At 38.0% G+C, this 17692-nt stretch overlaps 1 protein-coding gene across 2 annotated transcripts in view; it reads left to right on the forward strand.

The window, feature by feature from the left end:
* The window catches only part of llgl2 (LLGL scribble cell polarity complex component 2), a 44738-nt gene extending 27145 nt beyond the window's left edge, over positions 1–17593 (forward strand). The window contains exons 13-26 of one of the 2 annotated variants that reach the window (XM_065262876.2): positions 9–162; positions 284–388; positions 1903–2195; positions 2348–2495; positions 2630–2780; positions 2908–3024; positions 5775–5941; positions 8998–9259; positions 9427–9586; positions 12394–12422; positions 13376–13423; positions 13844–13886; positions 13986–14047; positions 16606–17593. In XM_065262876.2, coding sequence (XP_065118948.2) covers positions 9–162; positions 284–388; positions 1903–2195; positions 2348–2495; positions 2630–2780; positions 2908–3024; positions 5775–5941; positions 8998–9259; positions 9427–9586; positions 12394–12422; positions 13376–13423; positions 13844–13886; positions 13986–14047; positions 16606–16610 — 1744 coding nt within the window. In that variant the 3' untranslated portion in view covers positions 16611–17593. The remainder of the gene's footprint in view (positions 1–8; positions 163–283; positions 389–1902; positions 2196–2347; positions 2496–2629; positions 2781–2907; positions 3025–5774; positions 5942–8997; positions 9260–9426; positions 9587–12393; positions 12423–13375; positions 13424–13843; positions 13887–13985; positions 14048–16605) is intronic. The other variant, XM_065262877.2, reaches the window with a different exon arrangement.
* The last annotated feature ends 99 nt before the right edge of the window (positions 17594–17692 follow it).

The following is a 17692-nucleotide window of genomic DNA, read 5'->3' on the forward strand; positions in this document are numbered from 1 at the left end:
CCTTAAAGACATGAGGACGGCACAGTGCGTTTCTGGGACGCCTCAGGGGTCTGTCTCTACCCCATGTACAAACTCAGCACGGCTGGAGTCTTTCATACGGACGCCGACCCGAATGATAACATGAACCAGGGCAGTGAGGGAGAGTGGCCTCCGTTCCGCAAGGTTCGTCTCATCTGACGCTTTTATAGGAGCAGTTAAATTAATAATTTTGGGGTGAACTGTTCCTTTAACATCATTCTTCTGTATTATTGCTTAATTATCTTTTTTCATTTATAAATTTCAGGTGGGCTGCTTTGACCCCTATAGCGATGACCCTCGGCTTGGCATTCAGAAGATCCACCTTTGTAAATACAGCGGTTACCTTACGGTAGCTGGAACCGCAGGACAAGTAAGATATCATTCGGACCTTATTTTCTAATTATGTGACCCTGGACCACAAAAACAGTCATAACGGTAAATTCTTTGTATACATCTGCATTTCATTGTCGTAAAGCTGAATAAATAGGCTTTTCATTGCTGTATGGTTTGTTAGGATGGGACAATATTAGGCTGAGATACATATTACTAATGATAAATTAATTTTTGATATTTACATGGCATTTATCTATATGGAACATGATCTTTACATAATATCCTAATGATTTCTGGCATTAAAAAAAATCTATAATTTTGACCCATACAATGCATGTATTGCTACAAATATTCCCGTGCGACCAGGGTCATATAGTCAAGGATAACAATCGCAAACACAGTTCACACTTCATTGTTCAGTTCACATGTTCTCAAGTTCAGTTTTGATGTATTTTCATGGATGCCAGTGTTTGTGCATGTGAAAAAATGCCCATTGACTTGCATTTGCTAATTCTGCCTTGAAAAGGTGATCTCTTGTACCCAGTTGTCACAGAAACTGGAAAGAAAAATCTGATATCGTCCTTTTTGTGGCTAATGGAGGGTTTGGCCAAACCTCTCATTCATGTATTTATCGCCTTATTAACAGTCCACTACACATGTCCTCAACGGCCATTAGGAAATTGGTTGATCTCTGTATAGAGTTGCTTTTTTGGGTCAGTAACTTTCCCTTTGTCCTTTCACTGAACTACTGTTTCAGTGCAGTGATGCACATGTGAAATACAGCGAACTGCATGGCTTTGGTTTGTTTAGTAGGATATGCTAATTTAAATCATGGCATTTAATGTATTTCATCTTAGTTTTAGTTGATTTATGTTGTACAGTCTGACAATTGAAGTTGCGCAATGTGCCTTATCTCTCTTTCCTGAGATCTCCATAGTATCATATCACATCAACTGACAAGCGCCAACAATCATAAAAGGGAAAATCTGTGTGATACAAACCTGGGATTACAGGTTCAGTGAAAAAAAAACATGCATTTGCAGAGCTATTGCTGTTTCCCCGATTCATTCCTATAAAGTCAATCAACAAAGGGTTCCCACGGTCAAAGAGAAACTGGAAATATCAGGGATTTTTGAAAGTGTTGGTTCCTGATCTGTTCGGGTAAAGTCATTGAAACATCATTAACAAGTCTTACATTTAGATTTATGCCTTTTTACAGACTGTTTTATAACTAACAGCGCATTTTTACAATGTTTTGTGATAATTGTGTGCTCCTGGATCAATCCATGACCTTTGCATTGCTAACACAATGCTCTGCCTATCGAGCTACAAGAACACTTACACTAGTTGTGGAACTTTCTAATATGATGTGCATACATTTTTCAAGTTATGAACAGCTGTAAATTATTGAATGGTCTGAAGGTTACTCCTTAAAAGTGTTTTTAATTTCTGTTTGGAAATAAGGAATGACTGGAAAAGTCAAGATATCCAACCTTATTGGTCAGAAGATTTGAATAAAATGTAATATTTATCTGTCTTTCTCCCTCTCAGATTCTGATTCTGGAGCTGAACGACGAGGCCGCTGAGCAGATGGTTGAAGCGACTGTGGTGGACCTGCTGCAGGGTCAGGAGGGTTTCCGGTGGAAGGGTCAGGCACGTCTAGACGTGCGGGAGGAGCCGGTATTGTTTCCTCCAGGCTTCCAGCCTTTCGCCCTGGTGCAGTGCCAGCCGCCCGCGGTGGTCACGGCAATCGCTCTCCACTCGGAGTGGAAACTGGTGGCGTTCGGTACCAGCCATGGCTTTGGTCTTTATGACTACCAACAGAGGAGCAACGTTATGGTCAAGTGAGGAAATTACATTTTTGTTTTATGAGTCGTGCAGACAACAATCTGTAATGCCGTGTAGTTGTAAAAAAAAATGACTTTACATAAAAACATAAAGCACATAATTTTGTTGCTGGAAAGCAGGCTAACAGTTGTCGGGTGTCTGTTTTCAGATGCACCCTAAACCCCAGCGATCAGATGGCCTTGGAGGGTCCGCTGTCTCGCGTCAAGTCCATCAAAAAATCCCTGCGCCAGTCCTTCCGCAGAATACGGCGCAGCCGGGTGTCAATGCGCAAACATCACACCACCAACGCGGCTAAGGTTTGCATCCTCTTATGCTTTTTTCCAGTGCTTTTTAAGTGTATCCTCTGTTTGTAGATCTGATTAGCATTGCATCCTTTAATTTTGTTGACACCGCAATGGCTTGATTTTCCATGTTGTCCATGTTTCTGTAGCTTCAGGAGATCAATGCAAAACTGGAGGCCGAAGCTCTGCAGGAAATGGAGCTGGCTCCCGTACAGAGAAAGATCGAAGCCCGTTCGTCGGACGACTCCTTCACGGGTCTTGTCAGGACGCTGTACTTCGCAGACACGTTCGTCAGCGATAGTGAGTGTTTTTAATCGAGCATGTTAGAAATTAGGTTTATCGTAAGGCTTACTTTAATCTTTCTTCGATACATATTTCAGTTTGTAGCTAGGTAAAGACCATTTTCTTAATTTTTTTTCTTTCACAGGTTCTCACAGTACGCCCTCGCTGTGGGCAGGGACCAATGGAGGAGCCGTCTTTGCGTACGTTCTCCGTATTCCCTCGGTTGAACGGAGGATGGAGGATCATGTTGTGGCTCATGCAGGTAAAAATAATAATAAAAATTATATATAAATGTAGGGCTGCACGATGTGAGGAAAAGTTGCGATGTGCGGTGACATTGTTTAATGTTGCGATGACGATGTGAGTTGCGATAAATATTTTATATTTTTCCCTGTTTTAGGGGTCATTCACATGTCGCGCCTAAAAATATGTGAATCACCGCCAGAGGTGTAAAGAGTAGCTTAAAGCCATACTTGAGTAAAAGTACAAATTCCTTACTGTAAAAATTACTCCACTACAAGTTACAAGTCACCAATTTAAATACGACTTGAGTAAAAGTATTAAAGTAACCCAATTTAAAAGTACTCAAGTATTTTTACTCGTACTGAATGTTGGCTCAAAGATGCGCTAGTCCTCAACACAAAGAGACATTGTAGGTCTGGGCAGTGAAAACTAAGAAAGTTTATTTATGAGGTTTTATTTCCTAATATAGAAAAGAAATCAAACACCTCAAAATTTTGACCTGGCAGAACAAACACAGATTAAACATAGTCATAGTCTTTTGACTCAAATTTAATTTAGTTTTAGTCATATTTTTCTCATCTGAATTGATTTAGTTTTAGTCTAATTTTATTCAACTAAATGCCATGAGATTTTAGTCTAGAAATCTACATTAAATTTAATTTAAACCCATTTCATTTTAGTCTAGTGTCATTGTGTACTTGAATGTGCCATGCTGAAAAATATATAGCCTAACTTTGTGATATAAATATATGGTAACACTTTACAATAAGGTTCATTAGTTAACATTAGTTAGCTACATTAGTTAACATGAACTAATAATGAACTGCACTTATACAGCATTTATTCATCATTGTTAATGTTAATTTCAACAATTACTAATACTTTATTAAAATCTTGTTAACATTAGTTAATGCACTCTGAACTAACATGAACAAACAATTAAAGCTTACATTTTTATTAACTTACATTAACAAAGATGAATAAATAATGTAACAAATGTATTGCTCATGGTTTGTTGAAGTTGGTTAATACATTAACTACTGTTAACTAATGAACCTTATTGTAAAGTGTTACCAAATATTCTTATATAGGCCTATCCTAAAAAATATATAATTTTAATATTTAAAAAATTCCAGTAAACTAAAATTACACTAACAGAAATATGATAATGCATATTAAAAACGTGAAGTTGTTCATTTGAAAGATTAATTGTAAACACATGTAGTACGTAACACCATCTCACATTAAGTGCACTACATTTCTTCCGTCATGCATCCCTCTTACATTAAATACATTACAGCATACTTGATTAAATGTGAGGACAGTGAAATTGTACACTTATTATCAATCTTATAATGTACTCAAGTTACTCAGGAAATCAGTACAGGACATCGCTGGTTTATTTTGGCTTATATAGTAAGTTATATCAAGTTATGAAACTTACCAGCTCATGTTAGCTGATAAAGTAGCATCAGAGTATATAAACATTTGTGCTTGCCTTTGAGTTGCGGGATTACCCTCCTGCAATCGCGCATCACTTTTGTTTTGATTGTAGCATCACATGTTTAAAAAAGGGTCCCTTGACTGAAGCAAATGTGATATGCATCCATATGTTTGCTCTTTATCTCTTCTCTCAGACCAGACGCGAACTTTCCTCTACAGTTTATGACATACGCAGCACGCAGATGTCCCGCTACGGTGGCTCAACGCAAGCCATTCAGCGTTTGACATCAAAGTACCGCGAGACCAGACTTCTCCATATGCATTTGATTCGCTCTCGCAGTACTTTGATTTCATACGATTGCTCTGCGCAGCGCCAAATGTGTGTGCGTGTAACCTCGCGACCACAGATTCTATCCATCATCACCCTCTGACACTTTCGTCTCATTTTTATTTGACGAATAAACAATGTAGCGAGTAACGTTAAGTGTCATTTCAAATGTAGTGGAGTAAAGAGTACAAATACCCAATCAAAAATGTAATTGAGTAGAGAGTAAAAGTTGCCTATATTTTTGATACTCAGTACAAGTACAAAGTAGCCCAAAAAATACTTAAGTACAGTAACGAAGTACATTTACTCAAGTACTTTACACCTCTGATCACCGCTTCCACAGTACCTGTGTTTGCGGCATCATCTCTCCTAAATCAAAGACAAACCATGTCTTCAGGACTAAACGTGATAGGTCAAACGTTTATTACATGCGCTTACCGTTTTCCCTTCATTCATCGCATCAAGGCTGTCTGTTGTGATGTGTTCATCGCGTGAGTTCATATCGCGATGACGATGAAAATTCGATGTATCATTCAGCCCTATATAAATGTATCGGCTGATGATCAGGGTAGATTATATCCTGGGATTCAAATGGGGGGGCAGTGGTTCCCAAACTGGGGGCCCTGAGATGGTGCCAGGGGGCCGCAGTTTAATTTTTATAAAATACATTTATTTATCATAAATTCTGTACATTTAAACCTCAGAAAAATAATACATTGCATAATTGAATAGATTTATGTTTTGTAATGTTTTATGCCATTCATTTTCTTTGGGGGTCCACGAAAGGATGCACCATACAGTTTGAGAACCACTGGTTTCACAACATAATACTTCAAAACTATTAAAAAGTGAAACTATCGATATCGGTAGATGTTATTCTATGTAAACAAATATCAGTTTCAGGACAAACACTTTGCATTGGTGCATCCTTAGTAGCAACCCATATAATTTTAACACAAATCTATCAATATAACATATTTTCAATAAATGTTTTGCAGCTAAAGAGATCCAGCTGATGCATCGTGCTCCAGTAGTCAGTCTGGTGGTCCTGGATGGGAAGGGGACTCCTCTGCCTGAACCCCTGGAAGAGGCCCACGACTTGGCACGCCGTCCTGAAATGCACGGCTCTCATCATCTGTTGGTGATCTCAGAGGAGCAGTTTAAGGTAAAGATTGACACAGCTTAGGGCTCTAGAGTGCGACCAATTTGGTCGCACATGCAACCTAATTTCTCAATGGTGCGACTTTAAAAAATTACAGAGAGAGAGAGAGAGAGGTGAGTAGCCTTGGTCCGTCAGATAAACAGAGTGGATGTAGCCGCGGATGATAAGAGAAGGGGAAAAGAACGATTGATAACTTTTTCGTTAAGAATTTTAAGTTAATGCCTGATCCGTCCGAAGATCATAAAAAATGCTCTGACATCAACCTCCCGTCACATCAGCCCTGGTCCGAACTCGAAGACGGAATTAGGTAATGAGCCTCTTACAATCGAGTCAGAGCCAGAGCATAATCCTTTTGAAGAAAATTATTTGAACGTAACCCCGAACAGCAATGTCGCGTGCGCCCAATTTATAGAAAAAAGCCAGGAGTCAGGACCGCTGTTTTCTTCATAATCTTACTTCCAGATCTAATAAACTTTTCGGTGTTTGCTGTATCGCTATTACCGCCCTGCCAGACTGTCTTAAATAGAGAAATAAGTTAATTCCTTGATTTGCGTTGTTGATTAATTTATAAATAATTCCCCTCAAGGCTTTAGTTTATGCGCAAAAAGCATTAAAATTAATAGAACATGATGATTACGCTTTCTTTGGTGAAAAAATAAATAAATAAATAAGCCTACATGAAATGTGTTTCACTTAAATAATTAGCAAATTAACAAAACCAAATTCAAAAGTAGCCTGTAGCCTATATGAGTTTATTTTTGTGTGACGTGCTCCTAATCCGATGCAGCACAAAAAAACTTTTTTTTTTACCTATTTAAAAAAGCACAATGTTTTTTTTTATTATTGTGAGTGTAGCTTTACATAAATAAATGTACACCAGGGATTCCCAAAGTGTGGTACGCGCACCCCCAGGGGTACGCGAGCTGCCACCAGGGGGTGTGCGAGAGAAAAAATTTAATGGCGTTCTGTTTCTTTAAGTGGGATTTTTCCATACAATAAATAAATAAAAAAATGAACAGTAAACATTTCCTTTGTAATCGCTTTTATTTTAAATTAAAAACTATAATTTATTAGTTTTTGATAGAAACGTAGAAGACACCTGCTGTCTTTTTCAACGCACTGCTCTTCTGTTATGTACTGCAGCCGCTAAATGCGTGCCAACTCGTTTCATTCATTCCATATATATTATAAATATGCTTAACTGACTGAAATCAGGGAAACTGTCATGTGGGACGTCTTATGATAAAGTTGTTAGTCACGAAGGAGGAGAGGGACCAAGAGAGAGAGACTTTTTTATGGCAAAAATAGAAATAATGAAATGTGACGAGACATGGGCACAGGATACGCGAGCAATGTGTTTTCATGCATGGTAAAGAGACCGCCAATGAATTATATAATAAAATACATAAATACTTACTGTAGAGAACTTATTAAAAGCTTTCATTTAATTTTGTTTGAAACTTGAGCTGTTATAATGAATCTGCAAACTATTATACACCTTTTGTGCGAACAGTAAAGGCTTTCGTTAATGTGTTTGATGGGTCTGCACGTGACGCACAGGTAAACATGAGGAAACCTCTCATATGTCATCTATTAGCTGACGGCAGTAAGTGTACATTTTTTACCATAGTAAACTCGAATGGCGTCTAAATATCACAGTGGTTAAACGCATACACGGGGGCGCGCATCATCTACGCTGAGCGTATTTCAGATGGTGCAATAGGCGTAAATATTTTTCACAATGTTGGACGTAGCTAAGCCCGACGTAGGACTATTACACCCAACTTCTTAACGTCGGGCTAGTGCAACCGGCCCTTGGGTATTTGCGCATGATTAAACATGAGTATTTATGGTGAGAAAACAAAGCTTTTTTGGATTTTTTTTAAAATGGGGATTGGGGGTGCGCCAACCCGGTTGGGACATAGAAGGGGGTGCGCAGGAAAAAAAGTTTGGGAACCCCTGATGTACACCATTACAGTTTTTAATGTTGTTTTACTATTATTTGTATGACGATGATAATTTAAGGTAATGCAAGATGCAAGCTCATCATGCGTATCATGCCATCACCGGCGCGGGTTTACGCAGGGCAGTGAGAAAGAGACATTAAACTTTAAACATTTAACATTCTACTTGAGTTTTTTTGGACATTCCTTTGGAATCACTGCAATCATATCATCAATTTAAAAGGTATAAATATAAGCGCAGCGCGTATGAGTGTTCACACTGCTGACCGCTCAGCTGTCAATCTGCCGACCCTCACAAAGTTTCAAAGTTGTGCTTATTTCTGTCAATGTTCTGCATGAAGATCTTTAAAGGTTTCTACTTACTTCACGATTTGCGGTAAGGCCGGTCGCAGTCTTTATGTCAAACGAGCGGGTATGAAATAAATTGATGCTGATGTCGGATAACGGGTCAAGTGTTATTTTAATCGTGCGGATGCGGGTTATCAAACAGGACTGTGCATGACTCGTATAAGGAAAATGGAATGACAACATGAAAATTATAAAATAGCCTACATGTTTATATTCTGTATTAAACCACCATGGGCGCTAAACTTGCGGTGTTAAAGGGACAGTTCACCCAAAAATGAAAATTCTGTCATCATTAACTCTCCCTCATTTTGTTACAAACCTGTATAAATTAAACACGAAGCAAGATATTTTGAGGAATGTTAATAACCAAAACAAGCATAAGCCCCATTCACTTCTATAGTAGGAAAAATAATTCTATGGAAGTGAATAGGGCTCATGAATGGTTTGGTTACAAACATTCCTCAAAATATTTTCATTCATGTTCACCAGAACAAAGACATTTATACAGGTTTGTAACAACATGAGAGTGAGTAAATTATGACAGAATTTTCATTTTTGGGTGAACTATAAATCCAATGCGGTCAAAAATTAGGGTGCACCTAACTTTTGTGCTGGTGCACCTAAGAAAAAATGTTAGGCGCACCAGTGCAACCACTGCAAAAAGTTAGTCTAGAGCCCTGCAGCTATTCTTTGCACTTGTTTTCCATCAGAGATTTGGTCTTACTACGTGCGTTTGTGTGTACACAGCTGTTTACTCTGCCCAAAGTGAGCAGTAAGTCAAAGCTAAAACTCACAGCTGTAGACGGTTCCCGGGTGCGGCGTGTGGGCGTGGCCTGGTTCGGAAGTCGGACCGATGAACATTTGGAGAGCGGCTTGGTGGTTCTTACTAATCAAGGCGAGCTGCACGTCCTCTCTCTGCCCTCCATCAAAATGCTGGTGCACTACCCCTGCATACGAAAGGAAGATGTCAGTGGAATTGCCTCATGTGTCTTCACAAAATATGGCCAAGGTAGGAGATTTTTTTTTATGTTTGGATGATGCTTTTATCCTAACTTAAACTATGAATTTACGCTAACATGGAGTGGAACCCATGACATTGTTGTTTCTAGTGCCATGTCGAACTGTAAAAAGTATATACAAAAATGTTTTACTGTGAAAATTTTGGATTTTGTTTAGGTTTCTACCTGATGTCCCCATCAGAGTTTGAAAGGTTTTCTCTGTCCACACGTTGGGTGGTGGAACCACGCTGTTTGGTTGAGGCTCCTCTTCAGGCGAGATCCAAGAACCCATCGAGTCCTGTTCAAAGAGACCAACCAGACAGAGCCACAGAACACAGGTTTGTGTAGCTGAAAGTTCACCCAAAAATAAAAATTCTGTCATCATTTACTCGCCCTCATGTTGTTCTAAACCTGCTGTTAAACACAGTGATGATATTTTGATAGTTGATGACACCCATTGATTTCCATCACTTATGTCGCTACTCTCATGGCTACCAAATGATGACAGAATTAAAATTTTTGGGTTAGCTATTCCTTGGTTTTTGTAGGACTATATTTGAAGAGTTTGGTTCCAAAACGCAATAAATCAATTTTGACTAATTTGGGTAAAAATGTGTTTTCTATACCAATAAAGTGAAAAGATGAAAACCAATATTTTCTGTTACAAATTTCACATAGCATCTTTGGGTTATAATAACATTCAAAAATCAAATACATAATTTGATTTCCAAAGATTTATCCATGACAAGTTTTTTTTTTTCCAAAATGCTATAAATCTATTGAATCAATATATAAATGTGCATTCATCTTTGCCATGTTATATTCATTTAGTTGACTAGTTAACATTAATGGCATTAATCAAAACACTAACTTTGTCATATTAAGAACACTGTCATTGCTGCTGTCATCCTTGGGACACTTTTTGACAGCGATCAGCTATAAAATGTTTTGTTTCTGCTCGATTTTCGTTGACTTTGCGTAAAATAATGGAACGTTTTGGTGCTGGGGAACAAGCAACAGCCGGCATTTTTCCATCACCCGAGTGCCCCTCACGTAAATTATTATATTTTATTACACGGCTCTCTGGAATGCTTGATTCTGATTGGTCAGTTGAGACATTTGCAGGTTCGTTCTTTTCAAATAATAACCGCTCCAAAATAATAACGCATAGCCGGACTACTTGCACGAGTAAAATCGCTCCGCGCCAATAAAGATCAATAAAGATTACTGTCTGTTTGGCGCCATCTTGTGACAAACACTCGACAACCACGACAAGACACAGAGAGCTTACTGAGACTGAACTTGACAAAATAGAGCATGACAGCTAAGCCAACACACAAAAAAATACAGAATGGCCATTAAAACTTCTCAAAGACTGGCTAAAAGAGAAAAAATGGAGACAGACAAGTATGAAGCAGAGGATCTTAATAAGGTATTACGATCATTTTATGCATCTGTGCAAAGTTTTGCGTGGGATAAAAATGTTAATTTAAAACAAATATGCCAATAAAATGTTTCAAATTCATATTCATGTCCAGTTTTTTTTCTTATGTGGCAAGTAGCCGTGTAATAAGCGGGATAATGTAGAGGCAGCCGGTAGTTATTGGGAAATAAGCCAATAACTTATTGGCTTCGCGTCGGGTCCTGATCACACTGTCGGGGCTTATTTCCCAATAACTACCGGCTGCCTCTACATTATCCCTTACTTGATGGCTTACGTTTCTTCCCCACCACAGAAAACCACCACAGATTTATCAATGCCATCAAAAGTATTATTTTGTTTTTTGTTTGTTTGTTGATCACGAAGTACAAAGTAGATGAGGAAAACTAGGATTCAGTGTGTATTCAATGCACCATCATTGTTCTTTACAATGCATGGAATGGTGCGCTGTGATTGGTTAAGTGGATGTATTGCATTCTGCTGAGAAAAAGGACTGGCGTTTGTTGTGTTTTGGGAAAAAAGAATAACACGGCAGTTATCGGATTTTGCATAAAATGAAGACTTTACTTTTTAATACTGACCTGATACCATAGACTGTAAAAAAAGATGGACGACGCCTGTTCGCTCCCTTCCATTGGTGAAAAGTGAAGCCGCAAGTGTCCCGATATGGCGCTGACATCTTGGGTCTTGAGTCTGCGCAGTAGCGATTTCAGGACCAGTCATGCGCAGTAGTGAGCAGGAAGTGAAGCCGCAAAATCAAAACCCCGCCCTCGCTCCCGCAGAATGCGCATATCACACGATATCACAGCTGTCAATCATGACGTGACACCGCCGTTTTTATATCATTAAATAACTAAACACAAACTTATTTTAAAAACAAACATTTGAATTTACATCGGTGTGATAAAAACTACAATAAATGACAGAAACCAGGTTCGGAAAAAAGATAATTGAAGTGTAATTAATTTTTTTAGTTGGTCTCAAGTCCCATTGAATAACATGGGGAGGCGTTTTGGCTTCACTTTTCAGGGCTTGTGCGGGTGTGCCTCATAAGCCTTGAGAAGTGAAGCCTCTGGCTCTTTGATCGCCCCCTGGTGGCTGGCTGCAGTACAAGTCATAAACCCCGCCCTCTCCATTCAAACGAATGGGACTCTGCTCTAAATAAAAAAATTATTTACACTTCCAATAAAAGTTTCCCAAAGATGTTTTTGGTCCTTTCAAGTAGTTATCATCACGCTGATATATGTTCAAGGTTTCATTATTGTGGTAAGTTTCATTTTAGCTTGTAATTTGATGCTATAGAAACGGGGCGTGTCGTTATGATTGGCGTGGTTGAATTGGTCGAGCGAGCGTTTGGGCGGAAGTTTGATACCGCGGCTCCGCCTCTGGCTCCACGGACGATTCCTTCTGCGCATGCCTTGGCTCCAAACTGACGTTTTTACGTAACATGGCGGCGACCGTGGTTGGACATTTTTGGCTTCAATTCATTACAATGGTGGGAGGCGACGTCGCGTCGTCCATCTTTTTTTTACAGTCTATGGGCTTGTGCGGCACGCTTGCCTGATACAATACTGATTTTGGCGGTAACAATATAAAAAAAAAAGAAGTTTTAAGCATTTTGGAACCAAACTCTTCATATAGACTTAATCATAAACTGTGTTTTCAGATGTCAACGATTGAGATGAGTGTTTGTTGTCATTGCAGGAATTTCAGAACCGACAGTGAAGGATATGGTGAGACTCGATGTGCTTTTTCCAAGCATCTGTGTGATGTGTGCAAGCTAAACAACGAATACTAAAATATGCATGTTCTTATTGAATGCAGTTTCTTTGAATGCAGATGTCATTCCTTAGAAACAAGCTCAGTGTACACACAAAACACAATCTCTAATTGATGCAACAGTGCCATAATTCAACTTTTGTGCATGCGACCTGTTGGGGTTAGGTTTGGCTACATCAGAGATGGCTCAAGTCAACTCGGTAGATTATAACGAATGGTTTTGCATAGGTACTGTATTTCTGTGCTGCTTTTCAATAGCTTTAAAGGGATAGTACTCCAAAAAATTATAATTCTTTCATCATTTACTCACCCTCAAGTTGTTGCAAACCTGTATAAATTTCTTTGTTTTGCTGAACACAAATGATAATAAATTCATGTTCTGATCTGGGGCACCATTCAGTTCCATAGATTTATTTCTTTTTCCTATTATGGAAGTCAATGGTGCCCCAGATTTGTTTGGTTACAAACATTCTTTAAAAATTTTCCCTTGTATTCAGTAAAACAAAGACATTTATACAAGTTTGGAACAACTTGAGAGTGGGTCTATGGTGACAAAATTGTTGTTAACTGGTGTTAGAATTTGTAATAGTGATTTAGATATTGTGTTAAAGTGCTGCACGAAATGTCAGCTTATCCACTGGTACAACGAAAGCTGTTGTCAGAGGTCGTATTTTGTTTGTGGTTTGTAAGCATTTATGTGGTTGTACAGTCGACCCTAACGGTGCAAATTTGTTGGAAGGGACTGTTAGGTGCTCTTGAAGGATGCTTTATAGGATATGTTATTAAATATTAGGTATATTTGCATCTATTTTTGCACCGTTGCATCAATTCCAGATTGTGTTTTAAAGTTCACTTTAAGGCATTTGCATGCTTTCACTCGACTGATCAATGTGCTTGTGTGTTCCAGAGAACTCTGCTACACAAGTAATGGAGCATGCTTTGCTCAACGATGAGAGTGAGTACATGAGCAGTTAGTGAAACCAACCCGGATATTCAGAAATAATTCAGGAGTTTATTAAAAGTCATTGAATCCAGCGGCTCAGAGCATACGACAGATTTTCAGTTTGTTACTGTGTCACGTGCTTGCTGTGTTTAAGATGTCCATAATATGGCTTAAAGTAACAATCTTAACGTGCTGTTTGTGTTAAAAAAAAAGATAATGGCCTGTGCAGTCGTGTGTGCATGATCATAACTCTTTCATTTGCCTGCACAATAATATTGTCTTAAGTACTCGAGTATAGTCGATTTCTAATGAAGGCAGTATTGTCTGTATTGTAGTATTTCGACTAGTTTGTTAGCAATAAGAAATGTTTTCGGTTTAAACTCATTTAGTGATTTGATTTGACTAAGTGTTTGAATGATGTTTCTAATTCAGGTGTTCTTCAGGAGATCCAGAAGTCTCTAGAAGGAGATCAGACGTGAGTGGTTTGATTTTAATTTGGATCACATTGTATTATTAATATTCACAAATCTTGGCACAGTTTTATTAATCTGCTGTTTTTTTTTTTTTTTTAAAGGACCTTTCTTGAGAACAATCTGAGGACTAAGCCAAAAGCAGGCAACATGTTAAGCAATGGAGGCAAGTCATTATGTAGTGTTAAGTAACTTTTGATAACAGTATTGTAGTCCATAAAAACGTGTGATTGTCGCGGGCAAAAATCCTTGATCTTGCGGCACGTTTTCTTAAAAAATGCGATGGAATATGTGGGATATTTATTCAATTTTATGGGATGAAATTGCAGGAACCTGCCAAAATTGCGGGAACTTGCAAAAACTGTGTGAAACTTTGCAGCTTTTGCAGCTTTTCGCTGATGTTCACGTCACATAATTACGTCACATCCTAACATTCCCATAAAAACAGGGGACATGGCCGCACATGTGTGAAGTAAATGCAACATTTTTTAACTTTCTGCTAAGATATATATATATCTTTTTACTAAGAAAATGCGGGGATTATAAAATCATGCAAGCCCCGCATATTTTGCGAGCAGAAATCTGCAATTTATGCAGTTAAAGTGCGGCGTATTTAAAAAATGCAGCCAACACATAAATATGCAGACTTTTGCTGATTATGCATTGAATCATGCGATCCCATAATCGTGTTTTTCTGGAGGGACTAGGGTAATATTACCCAAAGTTTTTCTTCCAATGCAACGTGAATATAAATGCTTTAAAATATATTTATTTTTAAAAAAGATTTCAAAATATACAAAAGTTTGCCAAAAAATATTGGTGAAAAATACATTTTTGTAAACATATTTTAAAATGTATTTCAGCACATTTATTTGGGTAATAAGGGTAATATTTAAAGGGATAGTTCACCCAAAATTAAAATGCCACCATTTAGTTACCCTCATGTCTTTTTATTTTTCGAACCCAAATTCAGATTTTGTGGTGTTTTTGGTTACTATGGAAGTGTATGGTGACTTAAAGGAACATTTCACTTGTAGAAAAATTAATCTTTAATGAAAGTGTGTCATATTTCTAGTAGAAATGTAACATACATTAAGAATTTGGTGCCTATTTGACCAAGAAAAGGGGTGTTTGTAGTCTCACCCCCTCAACAAAGACATAGGACTTCCTTCTTTCAATGATGCAAAATGATGATTTTTACATCATTGAAAGAAGGAAGTGCAACACTGAAATCTGTATTTCTCCTGTCTCAACGGGAACTGAGGAAATTATGCATGACCATTCAAAAACATGACTGGGGTTCTAACTATACAAAGCTTAATGCAAATGGGTGAACTGTCCCTTTAAGGTACATTTACATAATAAGCGCTGTGTGTCGCTCGTCTTTTTAAAAACAGGCGTTTCTATATCTGGTTGTCATAAACAAATGAGTACCGTCCATTCCAGTAACTGACGAGAGACGGATGACATGAACTCCACTGCTTCGTTCTCATTGGTCGTCGCTCTTTAAAGTCGCTCATAATTTGCATAAAGTTAAACATTTCTCAAGTTTGTCGCGCCACTGGAAACAACACCCCATCCAGTCACCGACTGTAACTGTCGCTCGTGTCACCAGAAGTCGCTAAGCTTCCATTGAAATCAATGAGATCGCATCGCTCTGCTAATGCTAGTCGCTGCTAGTCTGAATGCAGCTTGAGGCGGTCACCATCCACTCCCACAATGACCATGAAACACTTTAAAGGGATGGTTCACCCAAAAATGAAAATTCTGTCATTGTTACTCACTCTCATGTTGTTACAAACCTGTATAAATTTTGTTGTTCTCATTAACACAAAGAAAGATATTTTGAGAAATGTTTGTAACCAAACCGTTCGTGGAGCCCATTTACTTACATAGGCTTTTTTTCCTACTTTGGAAGTGAATGGGGTCCACGAACGATTTGGTTACAAATATTTCTCAAAATATCTTCCTTTGAGTTTATCATAACAAAGGAATGCATACAGGTTTGTAACAAGATGAGAGTTAATGATGACAGAACTTTCATTAAGGATCAGAAGGACCCAAAAGTGTTCAAAAACATGCCTGGTGTCATATATTTTAAGTGTCCTAAAGACATTTACTACTCTACTTTATTGTTGTGGATCTCGCTGCTGTTCCAGTTACACATAAAAGTAAACATTGTTAAACTGCCTAAATAGCAGTTCAGACACAGATCAAGCCTTTCATAAAATAGATTATATTTTAGTTTTCACCAAACCCTTTTGTGTAACACCCAGAAACTTTAAATATATGACACGAGTCGAGTGAAGTTATTTATGTTATACTTTTTGGATATTTTTAAAGCTTAAAGAGGCGGACACCATTCACTCCCATATTTTTTATTTTTTTTAAACCACAGTTTTGATTCTTAAAGACATTGAATGAATAAAGTAAAGAGCGAGTAAAAAATCGGATTGTTTTTGGTGAACTATCTCTTTAATAGCTATTAAAGGTAATACCTACAAGATTTGTTGGTTCAACTTTAAAAAAAAGTTTACCTGGCTGCCTTAAAATTTTGTTAATTCAACTTAAAAATATTAGTTGACACAAACATTTTAAGGTAGCCAGGTAACTTAATTTTTAAGTTCAACCAAAAAATCTTTTTTAACAGTGTATTTGTATGACAAGCCTTAACTATAGCATAATCCGGTTCCTAAAAGCAACCAATGTCTTGCCTTTCCACAGACTGAGCCTTTTAATCCCAGTGCCTGAACAATTCTGGATTCGTTCTGCATTCCAGATTTGCTTACGAACTGAACACTACTGCTAGCACCACTACTGAACCATTTGAAAGCCTTGCCCTGGACAGAGGAACCTTTCACTCGGAGCTTCCACACCCAGGGGGACAAAATAGAGTGAAGGACCATCACCACCACCAGCAGTGCCTGTCAAGACCGATCACTGTTTCTCCACTCATGACATTACATGCTGACCAGTCACCAGCTTCCACTTTGCACGCTTCAGCGCATCAAGGCAAAAGCTGCAGCATTTGGACAAGACTGGCAGTTTTTTTACTTTTAACTTAATTTTAAATGCATGATTTTACTTTTATACCAGATCGAGGACCAGCGAGTCTGCAAATATAATATGTGGGGAAAATGCCAGTGGCTGATGTTGACGATTAGGTTGGGATGAGAAGGCACTTGCATAGTAGATATTTGGATAAAGTTCCTTGCGCGTATGAAATATCCCACAGAAAGTAGTGTTGCCTTCTTTTCACCCGTCCACACCAATGAGAATGAGAGAGTGATTAGATAAATGTTGATATAGGTACTTATTTTTGACACTACTGTGTAGTACACATGCTGTAGTTTCTGGGGTGTACAGTTTTCTGAGGGGCTAGGATTTGAATTTCTTTTTTAAATTGTTATGCCAATTATGAATGATGTAATTTAGGAATGTAATTTTAAAATATTGTAGTCAAATGTTTTAATATATGTGTATATGAAAATCTTATCTCGTTTTAACAGTGGGTAATTTTTTTGGAGGGCTGTATTTTCTGATTCAAGGAAATATTTTGGTACTGTCTCCTGAAATGCTTTTTAGCGTTTTCTTTGGGGGGTTCTAGAATATATTTTTGTAGAGACTTGATTATGTATGAGAACACTAATAATTATTATGCTTTGTAACTTCACACTACAGTCTTCTCAGTAAATTTTTCACGTACATGGTCTGATCTCTTTATTTCTTTCATTTCTGAAGGATAAAACTTTACAGTAAGGTTGTCTGGAAAAATGGCAATGTAATAGGTGGGAAAAGGGTTGTTATCCCA

The sequence above is a fragment of the Paramisgurnus dabryanus genome, chromosome 1 (genome assembly GCF_030506205.2).
Source record: "Paramisgurnus dabryanus chromosome 1, PD_genome_1.1, whole genome shotgun sequence".
NCBI classification, from domain to species: domain Eukaryota; kingdom Metazoa; phylum Chordata; class Actinopteri; order Cypriniformes; family Cobitidae; genus Paramisgurnus; species Paramisgurnus dabryanus.